The 14,077-nt window shown below is 41.7% G+C and overlaps 1 protein-coding gene across 5 annotated transcripts in view; it reads left to right on the top strand.

Moving 5' to 3' along the window:
* Positions 1-14,077, top strand: part of LNX2 (ligand of numb-protein X 2) — a 93,814-nt gene that overhangs the window by 72,534 nt on the left and 7,203 nt on the right. For 4 of the 5 annotated variants that reach the window (XM_073340617.2, XM_073340607.2, XM_073340627.2 and 1 more), the window contains 4 exons: positions 674-1,042; positions 5,634-5,774; positions 8,842-9,019; positions 10,884-11,115. In XM_073340617.2, coding sequence (XP_073196718.1) covers positions 674-1,042; positions 5,634-5,774; positions 8,842-9,019; positions 10,884-11,115 — 920 coding nt within the window. Of the gene's footprint in view, positions 1-673; positions 1,043-5,633; positions 5,775-8,841; positions 9,020-10,883; positions 11,116-12,624; positions 12,729-14,077 lie in introns of all 5 variants that reach the window. The other variant, XM_073340637.1, reaches the window with a different exon arrangement.

Genomic DNA, 14,077 nt, shown 5'->3' with positions numbered 1-14,077 from the left:
ACAGTTTATTCTACAACATATTGTACTATAGGCCAATTTTATAGATTTATCAGTGTTCTGATAATCTGACTGGCTGAATATCTAAGCACTTATCCCAATTGGAGATGATCTACTGTTGAAATATTTGGTACTTTTCTGATACAAAACACCTGCTTTTACTGCAATCCCATTCACAGAAACACTACTTTTTGTAAAATATGTAAGATTATAAACCAATCCTTAAAATTCCTTTCTTTAAAAAGAACATGTGTAAAATTCTTTAAAGCTACTCATATTTAAAGTGACAATAATGTGTTTGGCCCTATAAAGGCATGAGTAGAACAAACAGCCCCTGCCTTGAGGAGCATACATAGTGAAAGACCCAGGATGATCAGTCACAAATGCACTGGGAGACAGAGAGGATGGCAGTAATTTAGAATGTGGTGGAAGTTAGTGTTAATTGCAGTAATGATGGCATAATGTTGATGTGGGTTAGCTTTGCAGGCTCAGCTTAGGAAGTGTTTATTTAGGAGAGAATTGAATAAAGAGAGGAAGGAGCAGAGAGGGGTAAGTAGATAATTCCAGGTATAGGCTATTAGAGGTTTGTAACAGGGTCTCTGAACTTGGCAAGGATTTTGATACATCTTGAAACAACTAAACAGTTATGAATATTGTTTTACTTCTTGTTTTCCAGGTCAATAACTTTGACATCAGTAACGTGTCCCATAACCATGCTCGAGCTGTTCTTTCCCAGCCCTGCATGGTGCTGCATCTCACGGTGCTCCGAGAGAGACGATTTGGAAGCCGGACACACAACCATGCTGACAGCACTTCCCTGCGAGAAGATGGTTTTCAGGTGATGCTGCATAAACGAGATTCTAGTGAACAGCTTGGCATTAAATTAGTGCGCAGAACAGATGAGCCAGGAGTTTTTATCCTCGACCTTTTGGAAGGGGGATTGGCTGCTCAAGATGGCAGACTCTGCAGCAATGACCGGGTACTCGCAATCAATGGACATGACCTGAAACATGGGACACCGGAACTTGCTGCTCAGATTATCCAGGTAAACTCTAATGGGGTACTTTATTCAGTCTGAAATTTAAAATGTATTATATGTCAAGACACTTATTGTATGTATCGCCAAATTTCACCCAAAAATGGCATTATACAGTACTGAACAACTTGTGTATTGCCCCTAAACTGTGTAGTGTTTTTGGCCGATGTTACTCATTACTAGTAGCTGAAAGTCTGTGCTGTCGCTCAGGTCATTTTATAAAATTGTGTGCTTTTAAAAACAAACAAACAAAACAGTTGAGAACTTAAAAATTGGATGGAAACAGACTGTGAATCCCAGTGATGATTGAACCTAGTGATATTCCAAACAAAAAGAGTTCCCAGCCACGATTTTAGCTAATTTCATTTCCTTCCCGCTGACTCAACACACTTTCTAGGCTTCAGAGTGATGTTTGGGATTATTGTATGAGGGTGGTGTGACCGATTCCCCCCAGGGTGCCACTTGGAACTGGGGTACCACTGGACCGGCCTGACCCACCAGCCTGTGCTCCCTTTCACACTGTGGTGCTGTGATAAATTGCTAAACTCTCCACGCTTGCTCTTTCCGCAGCCTACACACAGGTAGGGACACACCCAGCTGCAGCTTCACCCACATGCTGAGATCAGCTCTGCATGGGAAGGCTCAGCTAAGGCACCTTCCAGTTGCTAAGACACACAACCCCCTCTGGAGTGTAAATCCAAAATTATACCGTCTTGCGCTGCACAGGGAACTGTACAGCGTAAGCTCCTAAAAGTCACCCCTCCCTCAATGTGGAGAGAGAGATGGAACAACTTTCTGCCCCAAGTTATAATTTTTACACACTGGTTTTAGACAAAACAAAATCAAGTTTATTAATTACAAGGATTTTAAGTGATAGCAAACAGATCAAAGCAGATTATCTAGTAAATAAACAAAACCTCAGGCTGATCTTAACATACTAGCTAGGTAGGATATGAATTAGCAAATTCTCACCCTGAGTGATAAAGAGGCTGGCAGATTCTTAAGGCACAAGGTGCCTTGGCTTTCCCAGGTTTTCATACACAGGCTAAAAATCCCTCTAGCCTGGGACCATCACTTCCCACAGTTCAGTCCTTGCCCCTCAGGTGTTTTCAGGTGTGTTGTTGCAGGGAGAGTAAAGTCCCACCATGATATCACTGTTCCCCTTTTATAGCTAATTCCCACTTGCTGGAAAGCTCTTTTGCTGTGACCTGGGTCAAACAGTTCCCATTGTGTGGTGCTATCTCTGAGAGGTTTCTATTGTACACAGTTCCTGGAGTAATCCTTGTGCTTGTGTGCATTTCTTGAATAAGCCATTAACATTGTTTGGCTTTTTTACTGTTGTACCTGAAAGGCTGCTTGTGGGTGTTTTTCAACCTCGCATGTTTAAGTAACGCATACGTAGCCAAACTTCGTAATTTCACATATGACGGTAGCACATACAATCCAATGAGATATTAATGTCTAGCAGATCAAGACTTTTAGAATTATACCTCACAAGGCATGCTTTGTACAAAACATATCCTAATTACATGACAATGGTGAATATTGGGGTGCCAGGGTGTCACAGGTGGTTGCGTTGATTTGTGTGTGGGTTGTGTTGTGCTGGGAGAGTTGTGTGGGTGGCAAATGAGGGGTGGGTACTGCATTGAGTGGCTTTGGATATTGTGTGGTGGTGGTGATTTGTATGCTGGTTGTGCAGGGGGGTGGTTGTGTTGATTTGTGGGAGGGTTATGCTTGGAGATTTGTGTTAGTTTGTGCAGGTGGCAGTTGGCTGTGTGACAGCTGGGCCAAGTAGCTGTGCAGTCTCCCTCATACAGCCAATGAAATTGTTGCATGCAAATTACCCGGGGAATAATGATGGTGACTGGTTGTGTTACCTCTGTTGTTGCAATGGTCTGGGACTCTTGGCATGGCATAGCTACGTGCCTTACTGGTGTAATTTGTGAAGTCAAAATGGCTGAGAACTTAAAAATTGGATGGTAACAGACTGCAAAATCCAGTGAAGATGCAACCTGCTGATATTCTGTACAAAAGAAGCTCCAGCCATGCCTGTAGCTGATTCTATCACTTCACCCTGACTTTACAACCATTTTAGGCTTCAGAGTAACACAGAGCAACATTCCAGGAATCTTATAATATAGTTTTATAGAGTTGTCACATTCTGGGGTGAAATCCAGACTAGTAAGAGGTTGTGTCACTGCCTGCCCTGTAACCCTGGGTGCCTCACAATGCTTTACTATTGTAGTTCCCAAACTGAGCCACTCACAAACAGGCAAACAGCATGCAGGCCACACCCTGAGTGTCTGTGTTTAACTACAGCTCTGACCCCAGCTGCCTGTCAGCAACACTCCAGTCACACTCTGGCTTCCACCAGCCTCGGTTACTCCTTGCAGGGTGGCCCCAACACATCCCAATCCCAGATTTTCTCCCAAAAGATGTGTTCCGCACTGTCCATCCCTCTCCTGGGCAGCTCAGATATTAGAGGTCCATTGCCCTGTAAGGGATCAATATTCAACAATTTGCTACGTGAACTGGAGTTACCCAAACAGTTAAGTTTAAACACAACACTGGATTAGTTTTGATTAAAAAATAAAATATATTTATTTAACTACAAAGAGAGAGATTGTGAGTACAAGTAAAAGGCATTCAAGTCAGAAATGGTTACAAGAGAAATAAAGATAAAATGCGCTCTAGTAGCTAAACTTAACAAGCTAGACTTGGCTCAAAGTAAAATTCTTACCACAGGTTTCCAGCGACATTGCTGACTAAATTCACAGGTTAGGATCCTCCCTTTTGTCACAGGGCTGGCTCCTTTGTCGACTTAAGTGAGTGAGAGAGATGCCTTGGGGTGTTTTTGCCCCTCACTTTTATAGTCCAGTCACCCTTTGAAGTGGATTCTTCTGAGGATTACCCCTCAAAGCAAAGTTTACTCAAACAGTAAAGAAGACGATGTGGAAGCTGATGGTGAAAGTGGCTCCATGCTCTTTCTTCCCCATGTGTGCTGAAATGCCGATTTGCCTGGTCTCATGCCATTTCCCCCTCATGCTGTCTCAAGGACCCTGTTTACTACTTATATGTAAATTGAGGTAAACACACATTCCTTTGCCTAGGATAGACCCATTTAACACCTTTTGCCTAGTCAGGCCTGTGTGAGTTTGAACATGTGCTAACATCATCATACAGGGGAAAATCATAACTTCACATATAATGTTGCTACATGTATTTCACCATGATATTATTGACCGGCAAGTTATTAGTTTTCAAATGATACCTCACAAGGAATATTTTGTATAATGGTTATTACAATGGTGTATGGGTGTGAATACAGTGGGTGCTTTCAGTCACAATAGTGCAACATGCACTGCAGACACCCACCCCCTTTTGGGCCTCAGATGAAACCTAGGAATTGAACTCATGTGGCCAGAAGTGAAAAGTGTGTTGGCCTCGTCCAGCGTGTGCCATAGCTTACTGAAGGTTATAAGACTATTCATGTGTATGAGGTGATCTCAGTGTAGTCTGGAGTCTAATAGAAGAAATCTAGGAAGATCATGATCCTGTGTACTTATAACTCTCTTTATCTCTAGATCTCAAAAAGCTTTATGAAACTAAGTATCATTGTGCCTCAGTTTCCCTATCTTTAAAATGGGGATTAAAAAGGAGGTAACTTGCCCAAGGGTCACATAACCATTCAATGGCAAAGCTTGGGGGATGGGGACGGGGATCTGATTCAAAGCCATGTACTCATCCAGTAAACCACCTTACCTAAACACTAGGACTATGTAGAATACTGTTGTTTATTATTTGATTAACTCCCTGCTCCAACAGCAGTTGGAGACTTGTGATACTGGTGGGGGTTATTTGCTTGTATAATTTAAATTTCGTCTCTTGTAATTAGGGGGAAATTCTTATAATCTTGTGTTATTTTTATGTCAGTTTTTCAATTTATTGAGATTTTGAAGAGGTCAGTTTTCTATTTGGAGATTTTGGTGTTGGGATTTTGGAACATTAGGGTAGCCATTGAGTTTTTGGACAGTCCCCAAAACTGCAGTTTGGTGATCTGACTATATATTCTCTCCAACTACTTCAACAAATTCTCTGACTCTGCTTACAAAGTTACTTATTCCAGGTAAATAATTTGTTTTTAAATATCAATTAAGATTTGAAGCATTGAGTAGTTTTGAAAATTATGAAATCATAATTTGTCAGTGTACTTAGTCCATTTTCTTGTTATTTATTTCTTGTATTACAGAAGTGCCTGGAGACCTACCTGAAACTGGGGGCTACACTGTGCTAGTTGTTGTATGTACACATAGAGACAGACCCTGTCACAGATTTTACAGTCTGAACAGACAAGAGAAAGGGAGAGAAAAGAAAGTATTAAAATCTCCATTTTATAGATGGGAAACTGAGTCAGGAAAAAATAAATGACTTGCCCAGCATCAGACAGGAAGTCTGAGGCAGTTCCAGGAATCGAACCCAGATCTCTTGAGTCCCAGCCCAGTACCTTAGCCACAAGATCGTCCCTCGTCTCCTAATTAATAATAATACAGTGTGAACTTTATTATTATTTTCATTTTCATTTTGCATGTATATCCCTCAGGCTAGTGGGGAAAGGGTGAATTTAACAATCTCCAGACCAGTGAAATCGCAGACAGTCGCTATTCTCCGAGAAGCAGGGACTCATAACAGCAGCCAGCACCAGGCGCAGCAGCTGTTCAACAGCAGACACAGTTCGCATAAGGTTAGTGTTTCTCTCTTTCTCCATTTGAAAAGAAAATGTAATAGCAATTGATGGTATTCAGATTTGCTGGCTACAGCGACATATACAAGTCTTGTGAATGAGATAAAATTGTAGTTCTGGAGTCATGTGTGGGAAAGTGGGTAATGTGTTACCACCATGTGGAAGGATTGCCATTCAGGAGCAGCCTTTGGACTTCTGCTGTGCAAGCCATTGAACTGCAAGACCCCAGGAGCTGGAGCATATCCACTAGCCATATAATATTCCTGGGAGCATTCTGCGACAAAAAATGAAAAATTCTGCAAATTTTATTTGTCATAATAACACTACATAATCACGCCAGTTTCAATTATTTTGGTAATTTATTTCAAAATACCTGTCAGCAGGCATGTCTGTAACAATACAGACACACACAAAAATTCCCCCAGGAGTAGAGAGTTAAAGAAACCTCTACAACAACCCAATTCCTGTTTCTCTGCCCCCTTCTCCTCTCCCCACCCCCCCAGAGCCCAGCCAGGGGGCCAGACACCCACAACCCCTCTGCCCCAGAGCCCAGCCATGGGGGCCCCCCTGGCCCAGATACCCACACCCTAGAGCCCTGCTGCACAGCCCAGGAATCCAGAAGGAGAAACAGACTGATGCTCGGTCCCAGGTTTGAACAGAGTTTCCTGCGCACCGCCCTCTCCTTCCCTCAGGGCATGCTGGGAACTGCAGCTGCCAGGAACACTCTAGCTCCCTCTCCCTCCCTCCAGCAGTGTCTTCCATGTGCAAGCTGGGCTCTGCTGAGTCCAGTGGCAGGTAGCAGCACTGCAGCCCATTTCTTTAGGGGAAAGGAAATTCTGCGCACAAGTTAATTTCTGCAAAATTCTGCATTGTGCAGTGGCGCAGAATTCCCCCAGGAGTTATATGACCAGATTGTCATTGCCTGTGGCGGAAAATGTCATGTTTTCCCTTCCCTGAATCAAAGGAAAGAGAGCTGTGGCTACTGCATGGGTACTGGGTGGCTTATATTTTATATGATAGGGTGAAGCAGGATGAAGAGACTCCATGAATCTAGTGTGGCATTATGCAGAAGACCTACTACAAAAATAAAATACTATTCAGAGCTTATGCTTCAGACATTTTGGTAGTTCCAAAAATATGAGTTCTGGCCCTTCAAATTCAATGAATCATATAATCATCTAAAGTGTCAGGCTTTTAATAGACCTCCTTTATATCCTTTTTCAACAAATGGTGTTGATAACCAAATTCAATATCAGTCACTTAAGTTGTAAGCACTTTAGATTTTTTGCCAGGATTTTCTTCCAAACATTTGGGAGATTTCAGAAAAAGTCCCAGGGGGGTTCATCATATAGTTCACCTGCACTCCTTTCTCATCTAAGGATAAGCCAGAGTTGTTTTTGAAGTTTGTTGTCTTAAAGAATGTTGTATACATAATTGTACAGCACCAGCAAGTAAATGGCCACAAAACCTGATGGAATTAAAAATAAACTGCCTTTAATATGTATACAGTGGTATGTGTCTGCCACTCTAATACTAAACTACTTCTGACATGTACTGGGAATATAAAAGGGTACTGTTTTTTTCATGTGCGGTGAAGAGATGATATAACTGCCACTGGAAGATTAACTGGTGTAATTTCTTATTTCTGTATTTCTACCTCTAAACCTTCTGTAGATTTGAGATGATCAGTGGAGGTAAATGTGGAATGCTTTAAATATATCAGCAAGTACATGAGGATGAAGGCATTTAAGCAAATAAAATACATTTGGGCTTGTCTACATAGGCAAATTAATTTGGATTAAGGTGAATTTAAATTGGAATAGCTATTATAGAATAACTCCCTGTGGGGACACTCTTATTCCGGAACAAGAGTGTTTTATGCTAAATTAGTCTAACCTACTTCCAAAATGGATTAAACTAATTGGGAATAAGGCAATCTTATTCCCGAAAAAGTGTCCCCACATGGAGTTAATTTGGATAACTATTGCAGAATAACTCCCTGTGTAGACAAGCCCTTAGTTCAGGTTTAAACCCTCCTGATGGTGTGAAGCCAAACATAGGTAAGCCTGATTCTGGAGACAAGCTGCAAAAGAAAAAAAAATTGCATAAATAAAAACAAACTGTTTAAAAGGTGTTTCGACATGTGACCCTTAAAGTACACATGCTTTTTCAGTTCACATTGAGTCTGTAGAGTTTGGTCCATATGATACTTACAAAAATGATGCACTTAGTAAGTGTGACATCCACCTAAACATCAAAGTCCTGTGTCTCTCAGTGCCATGACGCTAGCCATATGAACATATGGATTTTGTACAGCAGCACCAAAACTTGGCATTGCAGATCTTCAGTGTCCAGTGCAGTGATATCCTCTCTAAGCATATTGTAAGTAAATTAGAAGTGAGATTTAAAAAATGGATGCTTAAAGTTAGACTCCTAATCCATATTTAGGAACCTAAATAAATGGATTGATTTTTCGAAAGTGCTGATCACCTGCAGTCAATCAGGGCTGCAGGCAGGGCCATCCCTAGGGGGTTTGGGGTCCAGGAGAACCCGGCCCAGGCCCCACCCCCACTCCACCTCTTCCCCCAAGCTTCCGCCCCATCTCTTCTGGCTCCTGCCCTGCCTCTTTCCAGCTTCCGCCCCCTCCCCCAAGTGACACCGGGAGCCAGCGGAGCGGGCTGGGGTTGCTGCTGCTGCTTCCCACCGGTGAGTGCGGGCCCGACCCGCACTGTCAATGCCAGGCCATCTACTAACCCCCTGGGCTAGCCTGGCCCTCTGCAACCTAACCCCACCCTCCTTGCACCGGCCTAACGCCCCCCGCACAACACGCACACAGAGTTGTCCCTAGGGTATGACAATTCGGGGCGGCCGCCACTGGGCCTCCAAAGCGCGGGGCCTGGGACAGCTGCCCCAATTCACCATACCCTAGGGACGGCTCTGGCTGCAGGTTCTCTGTACCTTTGAAAATCAGGCTGCTATCATGAGCTACCTAAATATAGATTAGGAGCCTACGAAGCATCAATTTTGAATTTTTTTAAATAAAGGGTCTTTTGTTGTCTTCTTGCAGATTCTTTCCCAGTGTGTTACATGCCAAGAAAAGCACATTACGGTGAAAAAAGAGCCACATGAATCCCTTGGAATGACAGTAGCGGGAGGCAGAGGCAGCAAAAGTGGTGAACTACCAATCTTTGTTACTAGCGTGCAGCCTCATGGCTGTCTTGCAAGAGATGGCAGGATCAAACGAGGTAGGCTTTGACTCAAATGGCAGCGTGTGCGTCTTTCAGTTATTCTGTTGATGAGTTTGTTTTGCAAGGTATCATAAGGTTTCTCAGGAGATGTAGGGTAACAGTGATAAATGCTTCTCTCAAATATTCCACTCTTGGAAATTCAATGTACAATGCCACACTTTCCCCTGGCTTGGGAAAGGGCTGTGTAAAGTTGACTGTAATACCCCTGTGAGTTAAGGGTCTTGTCTGGTGTTTTTCACTTCAGCACACACATCCTGTTTTTGGTTTTGATCTCATGGGTTGGGTCCTGTAGCTGTCTCAGAAACCACCTCTTTCCTTGTGTAATATCTTCAGTACCTCAGCTAAACTGATCTGTTCTGATGACAGGCACCTGGTTTAACTGTGCTAATAGCAGGGCATTTTCAGCAAGTGACCCTCCTTTCTGTAGTTCACTTTCCCCATCCTTGGTCTGACCTAAACTGAGCTTGCTGATCTTCAGGACAGGGCATCTGTTATCCCCAGCTTTTGAGAAAGAAATTGGGTGGGGTGGGGTGGATGATATTGGTAATACTGATGTAATAATGCTTAAGGTACAGCCTGACATTTTCCTGATCTATTTTTTGTAAAATGTGTTGTACATACGCCTAAATCACATAAATACATAATGCAACCCCATGCAGTACTGCACAGACTTAGAAATCCTATGGGCCCATACTGACATAAGGGCAAAGTTTAGACAGTAACTGAAGTGTGCAAATTTAAAATGAGGTAATGGAGGATATTTTTCATGACCATGTAAGGTAGGAACATTAAATGCAGTATACAAATGTGCACAGTATCTTTTTCTAAACATTATTTAAAAATCCATTTGTCGAAGCAACAATTGTGACTTTCTTCCTTATGTGATGTTAAAGCCGAAACTACAAAAGGAATTAGCCTTCCCTGCTATGCAAGTTTCTGGAAAGTGATTGATTCTCATATCTTGTGTAACTGAGTCCTGGATGTTGCTGATTTGTTCTGCACTGCAGCAGGAACACTGTAACCACTCAGACAATAAGAGACACTCTCCTTCTTTTAAAATATTCTCAAGGAAAATTGTTTTCAGCAATCTTTGTATTTTAGACTCCTTCCAGATCATTATAATCTTTTTACAGATGCTCTTGCTTCCTCAGAGCTGATTTTTCTTTCTTAATCTTTCCTGTGATCCCTGTTTTGTGTTTCCTGATTGGCAAAGCACAGACACGCAGTAGGATTGAAGTGTGCATGTGAGGATTGCTGTGCTACCTTCTGCAAGACTTCCCCTCTCTCTCATGGCTACATTACACCTTTTGCCATTCTTTTTCCCCCTTCCCTTTAAACCCTGAGGGACGATTATGAGGAATGGGATACATTAAGAAAAGGAACACAAAGCTGGAAAAGTCAGGGAAAAAATCCATAATGGTGAGAATAGTTTCCAGTGGCAGAGGTAAAAGCTCCAGTGTTCAAGTCATTTAAATGTGGACTGAACAGAGCACTGGAGGATATACCATAGGGGTCATTCTATTCTGATGCAGGAGTGGTGCCTGACCTAATAGATCATTTCCACCTCTGACTTGTATGATAGCAGAGCATGCTAGCCAAGCACAGCGTTTCTGTTTCTGCTGAAATATGCAGCTGTGAAATAGTTTACGCATTATGTTTAAATTGTCCGTATGAGGCTGCAGAGTTAATACACTGCAGTTCACACCTCTGAAAGTTACTGTTTCTGTCTGTCTAGGCCCAGGGAGATAACACATTGACATGAACAGGTATTGGGTAATGTGTTGTAAGTACAGGCCAGGTATTAGCACAGGAAGACCAATAGGCCACATGACTTACACTCTTATTTGTGCCTTTTAAACAGGTGATGTGTTGCTGAATATTAATGGTATTGACCTGACCAATCTAAGTCATAGTGAGGCAGTGGCTATGCTCAAAGCCAGTGCTACCTCTTCAGTGGTGGCACTCAAAACACTGGAGATCCAGATTGCTGAAGAACATACCCAGAGTAATGAGGAACAACCAAGCACAATCAGCGAAAATGAATATGATGCTAGCTGGTCACCCTCCTGGGTCATGTGGCTGGGGCTTCCAAGGTACTAGTTAATGAATGATCTGTTTAAACTCATGTTTACACTGCTGTTATAATATTAACTCCTGCATTTGGCTGTGTCACTCTCCTGACATTTTTCAGTTTGCTATAAAATATTTGTGTGACGTACATAGGGCTGAAGCAACATGCTGAAGGGTTTCTTTCTTATACATGCGTTCAGATACAATAACAGTTAATTTTTAGTGGGGTTTTACTTTGTGCTGCTGCAGCAGTTTTAATTAATATAATATTATTTAAACTCTAAAGCAGAGAACAGCTTAGTTACAGCACCTGCTTCACCCTATTGCTGCCTATCTATTGCAGCCACATTCAATTTACAATCCACTTACAAAGGATTGTACAGCAAAAGTATCCTGTTAGCCAGCCGGAAGATAGAAAACACTGATTATCCCTTCAGAAACCTTGGGAAAAGTCTAACACTAACCAATTCAATTCCCCCGATGAATGTAAACTGTCCTTTTGCTCCCTAAGTTAAGCCTGAGTTTTAAACAGGAAACATAGAGCACTTACCCAAATTACCCTATATTAATATACAAAACGAAGTTTAGAAAGGCAAATGAATAGCTTCATAGAATGAAGGATATAACCTTCACTGATCATTGACTTTTATCACACAGGTTTTAGGCACACATGCAGAAAGAAGTTAGAACAGACCAATCTGCATTCACAAATCTCATATAGGTAACTCAGAAAACCAGCCACCAACTCCACTGAGCACAAATACACCCGCTGCAAACCCATTTCCTTTTCCTAACTTTTGGCCTGACTGATATCACCAGATTTCACTTATCATCCCATTTTTCACTCTCTGGTAGCTATATCGACAAACTGTGGGCCTAATTCTGGGAAACACTTATTATCAAGGATAGTGTTTATTACTGTGCATAGTCCTGTTAACTTCAATCACACTGTGCACCACACTAAGCCCTATCCTTAATAGAAAGAGTTTCCAGGTTTACACCCACGGTTTGCAGATGTAACCACAGAGAGCATGTAGAATGTGATGGTAACAGAATGAAATCCTGAAGTCATTATCATAGCTTATTACTCCAAAACCACAGCCAAGATTTGTTGTTGTCATTTATCTCGAGTAGTTCCTCTGGAGTAAGGGATGTTGACGGGGCACTGTGGCAGCGTTCAAGTGTTTTGCCTAGGCTCTCCACATTCACGTCTGGGGTCGTTCGTCAGCTTCCACTTGGTCATATTGTCACCAGTCTTTGCCACCCAGCTGTCACTCAATTTAGAGTACACCATTGTTTTCATCTGAGGTCAGCAGCTGGAGAGAGTTGTTCTGAAAGAACTAGGTTCTCCAAGATCATTGGTGTTTCCCCCCCATTTTGTTACTCTGTAGCCTTCCACAGTGGTATTTTGGGGTAAGGGACTTACAAAGGCAAAGCTGTTTCTGGACTTCAGACTCTTGGGTGGTGGAATGTGTCCATTCAGTGGCTGTCTTGAAACATGCACCTGTTTTTGTGTCTCCTTTTTACTGAAGGCATCCCGCCTCACTGATGGTGATGCAATCCCCGCGAGGCAGTATAGCGACAATGTGGGAGTCGCTCTCAGAGTCCCTCTGATGATCCTACAGGATTGATTTGAGTTCAGTATCAGTTTTGTGTGCATGGCTCGAGCATGACCATACATGGGGTCATGTCAGATACATTCACATCATGTCCCATGTTAATCTCCCATTGCAACTAACCATGGGAGAAACCAAATCTGACAGTCAGCATTGAGACCATAATATAAATCTGAAGTTATTATAACTACACACAGTAACAAGCCACTTCCCTTGGTAAAAAGGTCTTTCAGGATCAGGCCCTCATTGATTTCCTTTAGGTTTTTCTGTACAAGATGTCTGTATGTAACTTCCTGTAAAACAGTCATAATGTCTTGTGAGTTATACAGTTACAGTAAACTTCTTTCAAGTCTGATAAATAACTCTGCTTAACAATAGCTGGCAATCATTTATTGCTCACATACTACAAACAACTAAATTTTGCCGCTTAATTATGCCTTATATGCTACAATGCATGGCACAACATGATTAATGTAGAGAAGCAACAGTTAGGCCTACCTCAACATTTTCTGCTTCTCTGGATTTGCATAAAGATTTTCTATGAAAAGAAAAATGTTCTTTAATTCAACACTTTTGGATATGCATTACCACTTTTGAAAGTGTGGTTATGGTCAGGAAAGTGACTCATACATATATATATAATATGTTAGGGCTATCGATTAATTGCAGTTAACTCATGCGACTAACTCAAAAAAATTATTCGCTGTTTTAATCACACTATTAAACAATAGAATACCAATTGAAATTTATTCAATATTTTGGATAGTTTTCTACATTTTCAAATATATTGATTTCAGCAACACAGAATACAAAGTGGACAGCGCTTACTTTGTTATTATTTTTTTATTACACATATTTGCACTGTGAAAATGATAAACAAAAGAAAAAGTATTTTTCAGGTTTCAGAGTGGTAGCCGTGTTAGTCTGTATCAGAAAAAACAATGAGGAGTCCTTGTGGCACCTTAGAGACTAACAAATGTATTTGGGCATAAGCTTTCGTGGGCTAGAACCCACTTCATCAGATGCATGGAGTGGAAAATACAGTAGCAGGTATATATATACATAGTACATGAAAAGATGGGAGTTGCCTTACCAACTGGGGGGTCAGTCTAACGAGACAATTCAATTAACAATAGAATATCAAAGGAGGAAAAATCACTTCTGTAGTGGTAATGAGAGTGGCTCATTTCAAACAGTTGACAAGAAGGTGTGAGAAACAGTAGGGGGAAATTAGTATGGTGAAATTAGGTTTTGTAATGACCCATCCACTCCCAGTCTTTATTCAGGCCTAATTTGATGGTGCCCAGTTTGCAAATTAATTCCAGTTCGCCTCATACAAATACTGTAGTGCAATCTCTTTATTGTGCAA

The sequence above is a fragment of the Lepidochelys kempii genome, chromosome 1 (genome assembly GCF_965140285.1).
Source record: "Lepidochelys kempii isolate rLepKem1 chromosome 1, rLepKem1.hap1, whole genome shotgun sequence".
In the NCBI taxonomy this organism is placed as follows: domain Eukaryota; kingdom Metazoa; phylum Chordata; order Testudines; family Cheloniidae; genus Lepidochelys; species Lepidochelys kempii.
Note: the sequence above shows the minus strand (reverse complement) of the source record. Positions and strands in the feature narration are given on the sequence as shown.